Here is a 19,473-nt window from a genome sequence, read left to right as displayed (position 1 = left end):
TTAAATGCTATGATTTATTCATATCCCCTGGGTTTAATTCAATATAGCATTTCAAATATTATTAATATCATCCGACTCACATAGGGCGAAGCGCTTTCAAGCAACGAGAGAGCCATTGGTACGAAAAATCCTTCTAGAGGAGAACTAGGTTTTACAAGAGAGCTCAGACAAAAGAAGACTCAGAGGATAAACACAATCGCTACAATTTTTGTTTGCGAACTATTAACAACTGTACTGTGAAGTCCCACCGCCCAGTAGCAGACTCAGTGGCTTTTTGTAACCAGGAAAAAATATTAAACTAAGCTTAAAAAAGTATATCAAACTTTTGTAGCGAAACCTTTTATTACAGGAATAATAGTTTTCACGAAAAATGGAGCAATGGAAACATTTGGGTTTTTTTAAAAAAAGTCATGAAAATATCAAACTGTTTATTCTGAAGTAGGACTACAGAAATTTTGCGACTGGGTATTATCCTGGGGGAGGCGGGTCAAATCGCCCTGATTATTGTCTCCTCAAACATTTTCGTTGTCGCCGTACTTAAAGACTAGTAAGAGGTCAGGCCCTAAGAGAGCTGCTGGTCACGTTATTTGAGGACATGTGATATGCGTCATGCGAAAAAGAAAAATTGCTACAAACCTAAATTGAACATCAGCCGACTAATGTCGGAAGAATTGCTCTCAAGCGACAGGCGGGTGGAAAAACATTTGACCGCTCCCCCCCCCCCCCAAATTCGAACCATTGAGCTCCCGATCCATAACCATATGCACTGACCACTTGTCTATCAGGCCCTTCTTTTTGCCATGCTGCAACCGACTTTATATTAGTAACAAGCTTTACTCCGGAGTGAGAACAATAGAGATCACTCAAAAATGAAGACCAAAAGCGTGAAAAACTTAATTGAGAAGTCAAAAAATGTTCTAGAAGAAAAGCGCAAAAACGGTCAAGCGAAAAATGAACTTCAAAAAACACCAACACGTTTACAATAGTTGCTATGCATTTCGTTCAAGAACAATTAATCAGTACTTTTTGCAACACGTTTAGCTATAATAGAATCTAAGTTATCAGTTAAAAGTTGTTCCAGAAACTTCTTTCTCTGCTTTTTCTTAGTCTTGTTCGAAACTTTCATATCATTATTTCTCGACATTCTTTCTTTAGCCAATTTGTCTTTTTTCAACTGCTTCATCCGTTTTCTGTTCTTGATAGAACTGTTCAATTTCTTCTTATCAACAGATCGCATCAATGACTTCTTAGGCATAGGGTTGTTCATTCTCGATTTCAAATCGGCAGCCGATAAGTTACCGATGATCGCCGATGGCAATTCGCTGCCGTTAATTGATATAGCTGGGTTTCAGAGTCGGGCACGGCAACTGATTTGGCCATATTTTTCATCTTCCGTTTAGATTTGAATGATAAGACGTGGTTGCTCTTTCTGTTCTCTGCTTTTGTGGAGTCGACTCCCTATTAACAGTCACCAAGACATTGTAAAGATAACCATAGATAAAACAGAACCAAAAACAAATCTTGATAGCTTAAGTCTATCAACGTAACACTACTATACTTTTTTGTTGAGCAAATTTTGGCCCACCGATCTTTTGCAGACAGATACAAAAGTAGTAATAACATCGGAAAGCTCTTGAAATCTAAATCAATCGTTCGAAAGATTTTTTTCAAATCCTTTGTTTTTCAGCAAGAAATTGAAGCTCAAAAGTTTTCACTCTTGTCACGCTTTCACATATTTCCTTACTACCAGCTGTCGGCATTTTATAGTCAGGTACCATTTTCGAACAGTTTGCAATTTTAAATTATTAGTGCACTGGGAAGGTCAATAATCAAATTGAAGACACCTTTTGAAATTTTTAACAAATCTGTGCTAATTTTACTAAAATTTTGAACTCCGTTTTCTAAATTTTTTTAAATGGAGTTTAAATTAACCTCAGTAATATTTCAAAGAATTATATATTTTTTTCATGACAGTTTTTAGAAGCATTTGAGTGCTACCAACTCAACAAAAAAAAGATAATCTCCCAAATTGTTCAATCTTAAGTGGCCATGAACCGTTATTTGCGACAGGCGGGTGGAAAAACATTTGACCGCTCCCCCCCCCCCCCCGAATTCGAACCATTGAGCTCCCGATCCATAACCATATGCACTGAGCACTTGTCTATCAGGCCCTTCTTTTTGCCATGCTGCAACCGACTTTACATTAGTAACAAGCTTTACTCCGGAGTGAGAACAATAGAGATCACTCAAAAATGAAGACCAAAAGCGTGAAAAACTTACTTGAGAAGTCAAAGAATGTTCTAGAAGAAAAGCGCAAAAACGGTCAAGCGAAAAATCAGCTTTAAAAAACACCAACACGTTTACAATAGTTGCTATGAGTTTCGTTCAAGAGCAATTAATCAGCTTTCTACTTCATTCGGGAGCAGTTAATTAAGCTGAAATAGTGCTTTAATAATCCACTACGGCTAATTTTTAGCTAACAATCACCCTTAACTGATCATACGGAGTCCATTGAAAAGCTTTTTTGTTGATCTCAAATTTATGCCCATCTCATTAACTAAATATTTCTCGCCTTGTTTTAAAAGCAAATTCGAACCGAATTCAATTAGCCACAAAAACATCGTTTATTTAGAAAAAAAAACTAAACAGTACTTTTTGCAACACGTTTAGCTATAATAGAATCTAAGTTATCAGTTAAAGGTTGTTTCAGAAACTTCTTTCTCTGCTTTTTCTTAGTCTTGTTCGAAACTTTCGTATCATCATTTCTTGACATTCTTTCTTTAGCCAATTTGTCTTTTTTCAACTGCTTCATCCGTTTTCTGTTTTTGATAGAACTGTTCAATTTCTTCTTATCAACAGATCGCATCAATGACTTCTTAGGCATAGGGTTGTTCATTCTCGATTTCAAATCGGCCGCCGATAAATTATCGATGATCGCCGATGGCAATTCGCTGCCGCTATTTGCTATAGCTGGGTTTTCAGAGTCGGGCACTGCAACTGATTTGGCCATAGCTTTCATCTTCCGTTTGGATTTGAATGATAAAACGTGGTTGTTCTTTCTGTTCTCTGCTTTTGTGGGGTCGACTCCCTATTAACAGTCACCACGACATTGTAAAGATAACCATAGATAAAACAGAACCAAAAAACAAATCTTAATGGCTTACGTCTATCAACGTAACACTACTATTTAAGTGCAGTGAGATGAAACTTAATGCACCTTATCATGTCATGCAAGATCATGATAATTATTGAAAAACATCAAAAACATCTTGTCAAGATCTTCATTGACCAGAATATACCGACCACTATCTACTGCTAAACAACACACACACAAACAAACAACTCTTTTATAAGCAAAGGTTAGTTTAAAAACTTTTATTATAAAAATTGATTGAGCTCAAAGCTAACACTGCAATAGAACTCATCATAAACCATAGCTAAATCTGTGGTGTTTAAAAAGAGTGAATACCTTTGATTTGAGTAGATTGCGCTGTTTCTTCTTGAGGGCAAGCATGTTTTCCAACGAGAACTCGACCACGGGTCGCTAAAAATGATTCCCAGTAATTATTACCTCTCACATCGCCATTCGAAATTTCAAACATACCCGGCAGATTGCCGGAAAATAGCCGCCGTTGATTCCAATAAGCATGATTGGGATTGAAAGAATAGAAGATATTGAAAAAAAAAGATTTTTGTACAAAAATATTTTTTAAGTCCGATTTATTTTGATGGCATTTCGTAGTTGAACATAACGTACTTCTGTTTCTTAGAGAGGGGCTACAGGGGCTATTATCAATACCAATAAGCATTAGAGGTGGTAACTAAGACTTATAGGAACGACGTTCAAATAGCGGGTTTATGGGTTTATCCCGTTTCTACTTCTGACTTCAATTTTTTATGCTGACTCTGTTCATTTTGAATTGCTTTGCTGAGCAACTGATGTTCTAAATCACTTTTAGCAGAATGAGAGAAGAGAGAAACTAGCCTAGAGAAGTCAAAAAGATATCACGCAAAATGTTGAAAAAGCGGCAAAATGAGGTAAAGCGAAACATTTTTTTATTCGACGAAGTAAAAAAACATAGCAGGACAAGTCCTGACGTACAATTCAAAGAATTTTCATTGACTAAACAAAAAAACTAGACCTAGAATGGAATACCAGTGAATTGAGAAAACCATTTAAAAAAATCAGATAAAACAAAAAAAAACAAAAAATCAATGTCAAAATGCCGCATGTGAACAAAAAACCACTAGCGAGAAATGAAAATTCAATTCACACAAAAAACTAGGCCTAGAATGAGCTGTGAATGGATTCGGAAAACCATTTAGAAAAAAATCCGATCCAAAAAATCGAAAAAACAGTAAAAATCAGAGTGGATTTGCCGCATGTGAACAAAAAACCACTACCGAGAAATCGATTTTTGTTCAAACACCATTTTCTCACTCTACTTTAAAATTAGAGCGAAAAAAATTCACGCCGCAAAACCACTCGCTTTTTCGCTCCATTTCCTATTTCGGCGTGACCAAAATCACCACTCCAATTTGACTTCAAAAATCATGAAAATGTGTGAACAGATCTTAAAAAAAAAAAACATAGCCGGAAGAATTCCGGAAACGACTCGAACTGAAAATCCATTTAATCGCCATCCAACTACTCATAAGAAAAATTTGGCCTCCACTGATTTCTGATTATCTCGAAATCAAACCATAAAACAAAAAAGTAAAAACAAAAAAATCAAACCTGTTAAAATCTGAAAAAAACATCTGATCAAATTTTGTTATAAATTGAGATCCCGAAATAACAATCCCTGCCAAAATTACTTCATCAGAAATACTAGTACTTACTAAAACCACTTAAGCCAATGTTTTAAAAATACTTGAAGCCAAATTATTTAAAAAATCTCTAAAATCAACTTGCACTAAAAAACTGGAAAAATTTAGTATTTTTTTAATATTACAAAAGCATATAAATCCAAAGAATAAAATCTTTTCAGCCAATAGGGTTTCCAGATGTTCGCAAAACAAAAGGCAATTCATAATAGGCTAAGAAACTGTCTAAAAAAGAGAAAAACCCGAAAAACTGCCAAAAAAATTAAGAAAAATAGTTCCAATTTTCGCCCTTTTTTGTCATATTTCTCAAAAAAAATTCAAATCCAAAACTGCTCATACTTATTACTAAACAACTAGAACAACTATTGTGAACCCTAAACCTCCGCAGATGCCAAAAAGAAATTAAGGAAGAATAGAAACGGCATACAAAAACAAATTGAACAAAAAACTATAAAAACTAAATGCGTTTTTTAATAGTACAAGGAAACATAAAACCGAATAAGGTTCGCTTGCAATTAGAGCAATGAAAAACCCGCAAGACAATGGGCAAGTTATAATAGGGTGGGTAAGAAGCTTGTGTAAGATTAAAAAAGAAAAACTGCAAAAAATGAGAAAAATGGTTTAAAATTTCTCAATTTTTCTGTCATTTTTCCTAAGATAAAAATGATTTATACCCACAAAACTTTAATCAATTGTTATCTGACAATTCCTTAAGTAAAAAGCTTCTATTCAAATCCCACTTAAAGCAGTAAAACAAAAAACAGGTAAAAATCATTAAATTTCGTCTAAAAATCAACAAAACTGATCAAAAATCTCCAAATTAGCATTAAAAATCAAATTAACTACTTGAAACCTTCAATTCCTATCAAAACAGACCTAAAACTAATACAATATCATAATCAAACCTGATAACCATCAAAAGTTGCAAAAAACTGCTTTTAAATGCCGCACGTGAACAAAAAAATTTCGCTCGCTTAGAGAAAATTTTTTCACACATCAATTTCTCGCTCTCTCAAAAACAGCGGTATGAACAAAAACCACTCTCTTTTCGCTCCGCTCTTCACTTTTGTTCAGCACCAAAATCACTCCAAATTTTTTCACGCGTTTCATTTCCCGCTTCAAAAATCACTCCAATAAATTGATTAAAAAAAAAAAGGACTTCTCCAATACTCCTCTTCGAGTCGTAAAAAGACAGCGCCCCAATACAATTCAAATTCTTTGAATTGTAAAAAAAAATAGGAGCGCTATAATAGCCGGCTGAGAAGATGAGGGCGGCTATTAACCATGATACCTAATCATACACAAAAATTTGATTAAAGTACGTATGATGTATTGGGTCACCGCTATTTAATTTGGACAGACAACTGGTTAATTTATTAAAAATTACTTTACTCCATATTTGCTCTGCCCATTTCGTTTTGAGATTACTTTATAATGCACATATGCTAAAAATAACGACATCACTCAAAAACGGCCGTCACAATATCTGACGTTGACATTCGCTCTTTGAGGACTTGTGTCTTCTTTTTCCCCAGTTCAATGGTATTTATTCGTTTTTAATGGTAAAAATAATGAAATACACAGATCTTAGTTACTCTTCCACGCGACATTTACAGAGCAAATCGCAATTAAAACAATCAAACAGTATTCCGATCGTAATCTATGGAAGATATTCCACATTCTACACCTCTGAACTGTTCTTGATGTAAATATAATGTATTCATGAAGGCATTATGAATTCAGGTATTGTTAAAAAAAAGTATTCATTTTCTTGATGTAGTTTCATAATTCAATTTCTTCGGCCTCTTATACAATGGTTAAGACAAAAGTCAAGTTCCCACTTTTTGGGGCTTAGTTTAAAGTTTCACAATATTGGCTTCGGCCATCTTGAATTGATGCACCGCCAACAGGCAGTGAACAAAAAACTCGCTTACCTTCTCTTGAGTGAAGATTTTTGGGTTGTCGTTCAAATATTCCAAGACTTTGAGTGCGTGCTGGTGGGTTCCGAAGGTGACAAAGGCAAAGCCCAGACTTTTACCCAGTCCAGTTGAGGTCTTGTCTGTCTTGGCCTTCATTATGCGACACTGTAGCAACAAAAACAGAACTAGTGGTACTTAGCTTCAAGTATAAATTGAAGCTTTTCAGCATACAATACCTGGTTTCTGAGTACAAAAGTGTATACAAAGTACAATCACTGCTCTAGAATTGCCTTGAAGTTCACCCGACAACGAAACGAACATCTCCAATTGGGGTTTGTTGGACGATTAAAATTTTCGTAAAACAGTTAGAATTCGACAAAGTAATCAGAATCGATTTCTTATGCAGCAGGAACGTCCTCCAAGGCACAAAGCCTGATTGAAGTAACCATACATGATGCTTAGTTTTCTTTAACGATGAAACAACCATTCCGAACAATAATAAGATTTGATTTTATCCCCAACTCCTGCCCGAGGTATTTTTGAAATCTTTTTGCCAAGGTGAGCAGAAAATTAAATAGTTTGACGATTCATAACATGTCAGAATCTCTGATGCCCACTGGACAAAAAATTTAAGAAATCCGAAAAAAATTTAAAACTATATGAAGATTTACCGCAAAAATTCTAAAAAAAAAATTAGTTTTTTTTGCCTCATAAGCGATGACAACAATTTACATCGGAAGTGATGACAACTGATACGCTGAACAATGAACATACCCGGCAGATTGCCGGAAAATAGCCGCCGTTGATTCCCATAACTCTATTGGGATTGAAAGAAAAGAAAATACCAACAAAAATTGATTTTTGTATAAAAACATTTTTAAGTGCGATTTATTTTGATGTCACTTCGTAATTGAACATACTCCTGTCTCTCAGTGAGAGGCTACAGGGTCTAGTATCAATACCAATAAGCATTATAGATAGTAACTAAAACTTATGAAAACAAAGTTGAAGTACCGGGCATCTAAAAATGGGCTTTATGGGTTTATCCCGTTTCTATTTCTGACTTTGATTTTTAATACTGACTCCCTTCATTTTGAATTGCTTTGCTGAGCAGCTTCTGTTTAAAAGGACTTTGAGCAGAATGACAGAAGAGTGAAACTAGCCTAAACAAGTCAAGAAGATTTCACGCAAAATGTAAAAAAGCGGCAAAATGGGTAAAGCGAAAAAAAAGTTCGACGAAGTAAAAAAAAAATCCGGAAGAATTCCGGAAACGACTCGAAGTGGAAATCCACTTAAATGCAATTCAGCTACGCATCAGACAAAACCTGCCTCCACTAATTTAGGATAATCTTGAAACAAAATCATAAAACGAAAAAGTAAAAAAAAATCAAATCTATTAAAATATGATTAAAAAAATCTGATCAAAATTTGCCATCAATCGAGACCCCGAAATAACTATCTCTGTAAAAATTACTTCATTAGCACAACTAGTACCTACTAAAACCACTAATGAGAAGTTTTAAAAATACTTGATGCCAAATCATGAAAAAAAAAGCTCTTACTAACAACTAAAAAACTGGAAAAAGTTAATAAATTTTTTAATATTACAAAAGCACATAAATCCAAAGAAAAATTCTTTTCAGCCAAAAGGGTATCCAGATTATCCCAAAACAATAGGGAAGTCATAATAGGCTAAGAAATTTATCTAAAGAACGGAAAAAAACGAAAAAAATTAAGAAAAATAGTTCCAATTTTCGCTATTTTTCGTCATATTTCTCACCAAAAAAAAATTGCTTCATATCCACAAAGTTGCAACTATTTGTTAATTTAAAATTGCTCAAGTAATAGGGGTCTTTTCAATACCCAATTGAGGCAGTAAAACAAAAAGTCAAAAAATCGCAAAAATTAGCCCAAAAATCAGTAAAATACATGAAAAACCTCCGAATTAGCATAAAACTCATATAAAATTCCAGAAACCTTCAAACCACTACCAACACCAGCCTAAAATTAACAGAAAATTATAACCGAACCTCTTAACCAAAAAATGGAAAAAACCGCTTTAAAATGCCGCACAAGAACAAAAAAATTCACTTGCTTACAGAATTTTTTTCACACCTCAATTTCTCGCTCCCTAGAAAACAGCGATAAGAACAAAAACCACTCTCGTTCTGCTCCACTCTTCATTTTGTTCAGCAACAAAATCGCTCCAAATTTTTTCAAGTGTTTCATTTCCCGTTTCAAAATTCACTACAATAAAATTGATTTAAAAAAGGACTTCTCCAATACTCCTCTTCGAGTCGTAAAAATAGGAGCGCCATAATAGCCAGCTGAGAAGATGAGGGCGGCTATTAAACATATCGGATTCACTGTTACGCGAGAGACTGCTAGAACCTACCTGTGAAAATATTTGTCTCCAACATAACAGACTAACGTCGGGCGAATTACTCTTAAACGACTGGTCAGCGGTTGTCTTTGTAAGTAGTTAGCTAAGGTTTAGGGAGGCTAGGGTGAGACGGGCGCTGAGTGGGCAGGTCAAGCGCGCTGGTTTACTGGTGGAGCAATGTGAATTACCGGGGATGAGGGGTGAAGTGGCAGGTGAAGAGTATACAACTCAATTGGCGGGGGTTGAAGGGGCGTATCAAACAAACCATAAATTTATGAATTCAAAACAGTTTCGTTTAATCGCATACTTCGAGAAAAGTAAGCTGTAAGGCTCCAAGAAAACTTAATGCATATTTTCTGTTTTTAAGAAAAAGTTGAAAGGGTCAGACAAAAAATTGGTCAGGCAAAATATTGCATTAAAAAGATCACAGGGCTTATATAATTGCTTCAAACATTGTTTGAGAGCAATTTAAAAAGCATAGCAGGACCAATCCTGAATTACAATCCAAAGAATTAAATGTAAAACTCTTCAATTGATTAACAGAAGAATTGGATAACACAAGCAAAACAGAATACTTTTTCTACAATTTGAGAATTATTAAAACAGAATTTGAACTGTAGATACTCTTCTGGTCATTAAGGTAACGAAAACTAACTACTCCTATACAAAAATTCCGAAAACAAAACACAAATTGGCATTTCACAGATATGTTTTCGGATACAAACAACAAGCACGAGCAAAAACCACAATAATAGATTTTTTTGTAAAAGCAAGTTCTTTATAAAATCATTTAAAAGTCTTAGTGTTAATGAAATCAAGAAGATTTTGTAAGGTTGAAAAAAAATTGATAACGCGACAACACCGTGGTCTACTTAGTAACTGGTAGTTTTCACTAAAAAGTACGTTGGAAATCTGCGGTTAATTTCGTTCAAAGAACTTATTTCCTCAAAAAACAGGCAATTGCTCGCCAAAAACATGCAGGCTACAACAAAATTTCGGGTTACATACGAGCCAAACATGGTGAAAACTTATCCATATCCAAAGAAAAAGTCAAAATTACAAAACAGATGCTTAAAAATCTTTAAAATTTTCAAAATAGCTTCTGTAAAAATAACATTTATCAATTATCATGTTTTTGAGCTTTCAAAAAGCTTCGTTGCCTCCTTAAATATTTCAAAAAGTTTCGTTGAAAAAGAACAGAAGATCCAGATTTTAGCACAAATTATTAGAATTAGCAAAAATTATTAAAATTTTGCTGAAATTTGAGATCTTTACATTAAAAATTTTTTTGAATTTCAAAAAAACTTAGCAAAATTAATTCAGTAGCAAAATTAATTAAAAGTTGAATACATAACTGAAAACATAACTGAATACATAACTGAAATGAAAACATCAGCAACAAGCCTTGACTCAGCAAAAGTTGGCGTACACAGAAAAAGACAAACACATTAGCATCAACCCATTTTCGATAGCACAAATGCCAATTAAACTATGACAGACCATCAAAAAATCTATATTAAAATTAAAGAAAACAGCAAAACCTGACATTCGCCCCTTTCAACATGTTCAGCACATTAAGCATCTAAAAGACTACTCAAGCCAACTGAGATCCTCTATTGCAACTTAATGCCTACCGAACTTCACCTGTTTATCCCGTTTCAAAAGCTCAGTCATGAAAAAGGTGAAAATATCTTACAAGACAGAGCACCAATGCAATCCAAATTCTTTGGATTGTAATAACAAGCGAACCTAAACAATTGGTACAAAATTGGTTCGCAAGTATTAACTTTAAGACAGGGTTAAATAAGTTCCCATGATAATTTTCTAAGTTATAATTTATTACTATTTTGTTATCATAAATAACAATATCGGGTGAATTGAAGCATTTATAGCCTCACTTACTTCCTGGATTTGAGTTCCACTATTTATACCACCAGCCGCCTCCATGCAGATACTCCTTAGTTCCTTGTCCACCATCTGTTTGGGCACATTGTGAATACAAATCCTAGTCTGGGACACAACAATGTTTGAGTTTTTCAGCTTCGATTTCTTCACTCTCTCAACTCTGTCTCTCAGTTGAAGATCGTGTTTGGACATCTTCATCACTGCATCGCCTAAGCAATTTGCAACTCTTTGTCACATGAGATTATTCAGCCCAAAAATATGGTTTTCGTTCGTTAAAGATTCTATTAAACATTGTGTACTCTAAAAGATTCCATTTAACTTAAATGGAATATTCAGCAAATTTCGCTCGAGCCGCTAAATAGCGATTAACACCATGGCCTCTTATAGTCCTTCAAATGTTCCATGTAATTTTAGCCGATCTTTACTTAAGCTGTACAAGGACATTACTTTAATCACTTTTTTTCCTAACCAATTTGTTTATTTATTTGTTAGATGATACCTCTGATAAGACCCACTCTTGCCAAGTGTAGGTTGCGTTTGTCATTCACCATTTTGCCCAATTCTTTCCTCTTTCGGTTTTCTTCTGCCTGTTTCTCAGAAGCCTCTCGCGACAGCGCCACTACTGCTTTCAAACGACGTCGCTCCATTATCACTCCCTGTTATCAAACACACTGACATCAGAACATAACCGACTAACGTCGGACAAATTGCTCTCAACCGACTGAAGGAGGGGTTGCCCATGATAGCAAATAGCTTAAGCTAAGGAACCTGTCTTGACATTGCGAGACATTCCGAAACTCAAAAAACAATAAATTACATCTACTCGGCAGTTCCTGTGAATAGCATCCTTAGAGCCTACTAAAGCTCTTAGATAACTGCACAGAGATTTAACGCCCGCAAGCATTACTGTTTATCTCTGTCTCTGAGGACGGAAGGTCAAAATTTGTTGGTCAGACAAAAAACAGTTAGTTGCCACAAACTTGGTTTGAGAGCAATTAACTACACACATGTTAGAAGGTTGAGAGAGAATAACGTCATGTAAATTGCGCAAAAGACAAGTTTGACAAGATGCTCCACCTCTTCAATTTAACCTTGGTTAGACCAATAAATTCTCAAGGAACAAGAACAAGAATGGGTTATAAGAAATGCCCACATTTGGAATCTTGACAGTATTTGCGACTGCTTTGAATCCCCGACACAACAGAACACTTGGACAAATTGAGTTCAACCAGTGCTGAAAAAAGAAACATAACCCTCTAAAGTCCGGCGAATTGCTCTCAAACGACGGGTGAGCGGTTGGCTTTGTCAGTAGCTAGCTACCTTTTAGTGAGGCTAGCTTTAGCTTAACTAAGGGGCACGAGGTGAGCGCAGCGGGGGGGGGGGGGGGGGTTGCTGATGGGGACAACAGTGGAGGGGGGAGGGGTGGGGGTTTTTGTCGTCGGCTGCACGGTGCCCTTAAGGCCTGAACGATGTGCAGGGGTGTGGAATGGGGGTGAAATGGGTGGGGGGGCTAATGTGGGGGGAGAGGGTCAACTTCTAAGAACCACCCTTCACATCATTAGTATAAGTCTCCAAAAGAGTTTGTAAATCGCAAACTTGGAGACTAGTGAGCTGAAAGGCTCTAAGAGAACTTAATGCCCACTGGGCGTGACCTGTTTATCACGTTTTTGAGGGCGAAAAGTCAAATGGGTCAGACGAAAAATCGGTCAAACAAAAAATTGCATTAAAAAAGACCAACAGGACTAATATAATGGCTACAAAATTAAGTTTGAGAGCAATTAAAAGGTTCATGCTTTTTACTTTTTCAATCTCGCGAGCAGTTAATGAAAGATAGTTATTAAACATAGCAGGACACATTTTGGACTTCAATTCGAAGAATTTTCATTAACTAGACAAATAGAAATAGAAATGACTAAAAATTCGGAAGAACTAAAAATTGATTCGGAAGAACATTTAGTAACATAGATGGCAGATTGCCGGAAAAAGACGCAGTAGACCTCCTTGACCGTCGAGAAAAGCGAATAAAGATAGATAAATTGAACACCTGTTCTGTTATTATCAAGATTCCTAAAGGTCAGATTCGGAGTGATATTGATATATGATTAAACCCAGGGATTGTAGCCTGAATATATTTTTCTTTAGGGGTACAAAAATCCGACTAGGCCCCCGAACTCTGCAGTTCTCGACAGAAGCATTAAGCACTGGGCTACCAGGCTCTTGTAATTTTATAATCAATTTTGTTTCCCAAAATTACTTGTTTCGCCGCTCCATTGTGTTTCGGCGTGAAAAAAATCACGAGTCATCTTTGTCAGAAAACCAGCCATTGCAATAACGCAAATATCATGACGCAATCTGAAGCTAAGTAACAATAAAAAAGCCCTAATACAAAAAACAGAAATTTTGATAATTTCCTCATATAACAAATAAGGCACATAAAAAACCTTCTTTCCTGCACATAAAATATCCCCCTCTCAGTATCAATGAACAACCACTCTTTTCGCTTCAAACTTCACAATTGATCAGCAGTAAAACATCTTTTTTCACGCGTTTCACTTCTCGCGTCAACTTCACTCCAGAGAATTATTTAAAACATAGCTGGCAGATTGCCAGAAAATAGCCGCAATAGATTCGTAGATCAGCAGTCTAAAAAAACAGTAAAAAAGACAGACCAAAAAATTCGTCTTTTCATTGAAGGCTGATCTGTTATATTTTGATTAAAAATCTGTATAAGTTATTGCTGCCTCTATTAGCTGATCTCAAATAACCTTCATTTAGAGTGACACACACCCATTTGACCTTATCTCTTTGAATTAAAGTAAATAAAAGTCAATTTCAAATTGAGGAAGTCATTTTTGAGAGTGAGGTAAGTCAAGTGTGACCAAAAATTTAATCCCGCGCATGAACAAAAAAACTCGCTCCACTAAGAGCGAAAAATGACGTCACACATGCAATTCAGTTGAAATTGCATGAACGAATGAACAAAAAGTGGCTGTGACGTCATATGGTCGTAACAAAAATCATGACGACGAAAAAAAATGAATTAAAAATTTAGATGTACTCTACCTGATCAGCAGATCAATTGAACAAAGCCAGCCAAAACAAAAACAAAATCATCTCAAAAATTGAGAAACTAAAACAATCAAACAAACAAAATGAAAATATTATCATTACTAAAACTCATGAAGCTTTTTCACATAGGCAAAATTTCATCCCTTTAAAAATACCTATTTCAAAAATATGTTTAAGACCATTTTTTGCTTTTAAAATCGGTCCAGTATTATATCTGCATGACCTGAAAAAATTCATTGGCCCTTGAAGATCGATTAACTCAAAAATGACCGCAAAATATAAAAAATGAAATCAATTGCAAAATTTGGTGAAAATTGTGATACTAATATCTTCAGAATCACTTAATTGTGTCTAAAGGCTAACAATTAACCCAATTCCAAGCATTAAAAAACTCATTGGCTCAAAGATCGATAGGCAATAACTTTTAGAAAAAATCTCAAATTTCAAAATCGTTCTATTAAAATGTTGAAAACCGTTCAATTGCCCCCTAGCAGCTATCTAATAACATATTAGACCCACACAAACCCTGGATGAGGTTAGCTGGCTACTGAGGCAAGAAAAACTTTATATAAGACAACTGTTTTGAAAAAACTTGAAAATTGCAAATTTTATCAAAAAATTTCTAAAATTCAAAAGCTAATTTGTTGATAACAAATCCATTGAAGCCAGCAACCACGAAGTAAATTGTTTCTCAGAGTGTGTAATAGGTTTTCTGGCACTTGAGGATGGTCAAACATCAAAAATTGATAAAAACTTTAGGAAACCTTGAAGAAATTGCAAATTTTATATTGAAAAATGCCAAATTTCGAGACATTAAAATGTTGAAAACCAATCCATTGTTACTACAAGCCATGCAGTGCTCTATTGTCAAACCACAAAGGACATGTCCTGGCCCCTGAAGCTGGAAAAACTCAAAAAATGACAAAAATTTTCGAAAAACTTGAAAAAAATTGCAAAAATTAGTATCATTTTGCATGTTTGTATTTGTAGTAACAAAACATATAGCTCATAAAATGGTCATAACAAGTTGTTTTGTCTCGCAAAAGGCCTTCATTATTTTAACTTCAACGTAAGACTAAAACAAAACAAATAAAAAAAATCACAAAAAACATGAAAAATTGCAACATTTTGAGCCCAAAAACTCCTACAAATGACCTTTTAACCTTTAATTAAGGCCATCTCAGCAGCTCCACCACTCTAAACACTTGAAGGACTACTGAAGCTCACTTTGGGCCTCTAATGAAACTTAATGTTGGCTGGGTTTTACCTGTTTATCCCGTTTTGAAAGATCAAAGTCATTGAAAACTGTGTGAACACATCTTAAAAAACAGCGCCCCAATACAATTCAAATTGTTTGAATTGTAAAAAAAACCAAGAGAAGGCCAATAATAGCCCCAGCTATCGCTGTGCGGCTATTAAAAAGACATGTCTCCAATACTCCTCTCCGAGTAGTAAGAGACAGCGCCGCAATACGATTCAAATTCTTGGAAATTTAAAAAAGTATTCAACTACAATGTTAATCGAAATATTTCTACAAAGTTGATTCCAACGACAACTGCGTTTTTGCTCTACTTTTACTATCACTGAAATCCAAGCTTCATTTGAAGAGAATATACGCAAAACTATTTGAAAAAAGAACAGGCATTATACTTAGCAAAGCAATATTCATTCTAACTCAGCTGAAGAACCTGCATAAGCACAGCTGATATTCCTTCATGTTGTTGCTTAATTTGGAAACTCGAAATGCAAATTCATATTTTTGCCGTCTTAGATATCATGCCGTAAGCGATGATCACTTGAATATAGCACATAAGTGTATAAAATCGAAATCTAAAACTGTCTAGATCCCTCGAATAAAGCACATAAAAAGTAGAATTTAGCTATTGACAATGATTACTAACAGTGGTACTTTTCAGTCTCTCCAGGCAATATTTGACAGCATCCAGAGTCTCGTACTTCACAAAACCAGTTCCTAAAACCAAAGTCGTTCATGATACTACTAAGACTTTTTCTGCCATTTAATTACGGCTCATCGAAATCTTCTGGTCTGGTATAATCTTGCAAACAAACGCAAGGGATACAAATGGATGGTAGCAATGTTAATAGGTTTCTGATGAACTTGAGTCAAATTAATTAGAAGTAAATAGGGTACAGATGGGGTTTGTCTGTAGTTTGAACATGGAGGAGGGACTGTTATGCAAAGAAGAGTTGAAGACCTTTCAGCCTTGAATATCACCAAATATTCCTAATTACTCTAGGTAATGTTGCAAACTAAGCTAGTGTTAAAGAAGAATATTCGAAACAAAGTCAACGTTCTAAACAGACAACGTTCAAACATAGCCGGCAGATTGCCGGAAAATAACCGCCGTTGACGCGCTAGACGCACATTGGGATTGAAACAGAAAAAGAAAAAAAGGAGATAGAAGTTGACAAAAACTTTTCCTCAGTTTCAAAAATTGTTCTAATTCAATGTGCAGTTTCAGTTAGATTCTAAACCTATAACTAATTCAGCTTCTAAACTGAAGGGTATTGAGCTTAATACCAATATCAGCTAACAATCGCTCTAATGAACTTTGATAACCCAATGCACTATGACTTAATGACCGGGCTTTATCGGTTTATCCCGTTTCATTTGATTTTAATCTTTTGACATTGACCGTATTCAATACATTGAAGGACAAGTCCTGACGTACAATTCAAAGAATTTTCATTGACAAAACAAAAAACTAGACCTAGAACGCACTATGAGTGAATTGGGAAAACCATTTCTAAAAAAATCAGATCGAAAAAATAAAAAGAAACAATCAATGTCAAAATGCAGCATGTGAAAAAAAAACCACAAGCGAGAAATGGGAATTTGGTTCAAACAAGAAACTAGGCCTAGAATGAACTATGAATGGATAGTGAAAACAATTTAGAAAAAAATCCGATCCAAAAAATCGAAACAGTAAAAATCAAAGTGAACAAAAAAACCACTAGCGAGAAAACGAATTTTTGTTCAAACACCGTTTTCTCACTCTACTTTAAAATGGGAGCGAAAAATTTCCTGCCGCAAACCACTCGCTTATTCGCTCCACTTCCTGTGTCGGCGTGAACAAAATCACTACTCCAATTTGACGTCAAAAATCATGAAAATGTGCGAACAGATCTTAAAAAAGACAATTCAAATTCTTTGAACTGTAAAAAGGAGAGCGCCTAAATAATACCCGTTTGAGAAGCTGACGGCGGATATTAAAATGACAAAAAAAAGATAAAATAGCCAATGTTCAAGTCATGAATAAAATTGTTTAAAACATGGAAGAATATCAATACTAATCTTTGAGTCGTCAAAAAGACCGCATGACCAAATATAATTGCTACAAACATTATTTGAAAGCGATCAATAAGAACCGGTAAACATCGGAAAAAGTGCTCTTGAACGGGTGGTGGAAGATCGAATCTATTACAGCCTGCCTCAGTCCGTGTGTGTGTGTGTGTGTGTGTGTGTGTGTGTGTCGGGGGGGATACTAAATTCACTAAGAGGGTGCTTCAAATGACGTCATTATAGGTTATCATATAATACCACTGCTAATATTTAAAGTGAAATGACACCGATTTCGGCGCACTTTTCATTTGACTTTTCGCAGTAAACTGCTTGAATATTCAGTCGCTTAAAATTGCGAATGAGAGAGAAATTTAGATTACGCAAACCACAAAAAGTCAAGAGCGTAAAAGTAAAAACAGTCAAGGGAAATTTTTTCATAAACAGACCTGTTTACAATAATTGCCTAAAACTTCGTTCAAGAGTAATTAAAAACAACACCGTATTTTTTAATGTTGTGTTGAGTTATTACTACGATATCTAATGATTAGTGGAAAAACAAACAGTAAACAAAAGGTCTTAAATATGAAAAGACTCCACCTTTCAGAACTCAATAGCAATGCATGACAGCTGATTTTTCGAAAAACCATCCACCTGTCATTTTATGAAGCAACCAAAAACTGTCAGCAAATTCGCCACCCTAAATAGCATTTTACAAAGCTAAATTGAGTTCTACAAAACAATGCGGATGAGAGCGTAGAACACTTCACTGATGTCTTTCACTCGTCTCGAAAAAGTTTGTTTCATAAACCATTTTGGAAAGCAAGCCAACAGAAAACAGTGATCACCAATTCCACTAAACACAAAGATTAAAACTTGAAAAACCCAAGAAGTTTAATAACAGACTAGTAAACATTCAATTTTTCTAGTGAAATCGAGTCAAATTATTTGTGAAAATATGGAAACTGCAAATGATGTCAAACAAACGCACACATGTGAAAGAAATTGACTCTTAACATTTAACAAATAACAAAAAAAAAGAAACAACCGGACTAGCGTCGGAGGAATTGCTATCAAGTGAGCGGAGTGGGGGGGGGGGGGGGGGGGGGGTGAGTGTGGATTCCGAAGGGCGTTGAAATGTGTGCAGAGGCGGGTTGCAAGTGGGATGAATGGGGGAGTTCCAAAACTTGCCCTTCAAATCATTAAATTACACCTGAACAGTTTTGGTAAAATGTTTACTTAGACACTTGTAAAGCTCTTAGAGCACAACAGACATTTAATACCCTCGGGGCGCTACCAGTTTATCCCAGGACGACAATTCACTCAGAGATTTGAGGCCGTCCTCCGGGAATTACCTGTTTATCCCGATTTTGAGGACAAAAATTCGAGCGTCAGACTAAAAATTGATTGAGCGAAAAATAGCAAAAAAGGACCACAGAACTAATATAATTGTTAAACTTCGTTCGAGAGGAATTAATTAAACTATTTCCTAACATACCGGGCTTTGACGGTATATCCTGCGTCTCAATAAAAAGTAATATCCATTTGATAAAACACCTATGAGAAAAACAGATGCTCCAAGCTGATTTGAGAGCAATTAATAAACTGAGTACAAAGCACCTCTTGACTCTTCAGTTTCCCGATCAATGACAACTTTGGCCAGGAGCACATTTCCGAAGCGAGAGAAGATCTCTTTCAGCTCTTTATCTCCCGCCCTGAACGGCAAGTTCCTGAAATACGAAACATCTTAGATGCAATCTATCATCTGAAATTATTTAGCTGTTAAAAAATGTATATTTTTCTATCTGAGCACAGATTTTGATTGAAAATTAAATTAACGTTAGAAGAAAAATTTGTATTAAATGTTCCGACTTCAAATAATGAAGTCCAGCTTTTTGTTCTCAATTACAAACTCTCGATTTGTTCATCGGAAAAAAACATGAGTGCTATCATAAGAACATAACCGGCTAATGTTGGGCGAATTGCTCTCAAACGATCGGCGACCGGTTGGCTTCTTCAGTAGCTAACCACGGTTTAGTGAGGCTAGCTTTAGCTTAATTGAAGGTGGA

At 35.4% G+C, this 19,473-nt stretch overlaps 1 protein-coding gene across 1 annotated transcript in view; it reads right to left on the bottom strand.

Moving 5' to 3' along the window:
• Positions 1–2,589: 2,589 nt before the first annotated feature.
• The window catches only part of LOC142352992 (RNA-binding protein 28-like), a 133,119-nt gene continuing 116,235 nt past the window's right edge, over positions 2,590–19,473 (bottom strand). Inside the window, exons 7-13 of the mRNA XM_075405161.1 lie at positions 19,025–19,134; positions 16,005–16,075; positions 11,534–11,690; positions 11,032–11,243; positions 6,762–6,911; positions 3,470–3,544; positions 2,590–3,088 (exon numbers count right to left, since the gene is read on the bottom strand). Coding sequence (XP_075261276.1) covers positions 2,642–3,088; positions 3,470–3,544; positions 6,762–6,911; positions 11,032–11,243; positions 11,534–11,690; positions 16,005–16,075; positions 19,025–19,134 — 1,222 coding nt within the window. The 3' untranslated portion in view covers positions 2,590–2,641. The remainder of the gene's footprint in view (positions 3,089–3,469; positions 3,545–6,761; positions 6,912–11,031; positions 11,244–11,533; positions 11,691–16,004; positions 16,076–19,024; positions 19,135–19,473) is intronic.

The sequence above is a fragment of the Convolutriloba macropyga genome, chromosome 14 (genome assembly GCF_964194025.1).
Source record: "Convolutriloba macropyga chromosome 14, txConMacr16.3, whole genome shotgun sequence".
In the NCBI taxonomy this organism is placed as follows: domain Eukaryota; kingdom Metazoa; phylum Xenacoelomorpha; order Acoela; family Convolutidae; genus Convolutriloba; species Convolutriloba macropyga.
The sequence above is the reverse complement of the archived record's forward strand: the minus strand, read 5'-3'. Positions and strand labels throughout refer to the sequence as shown.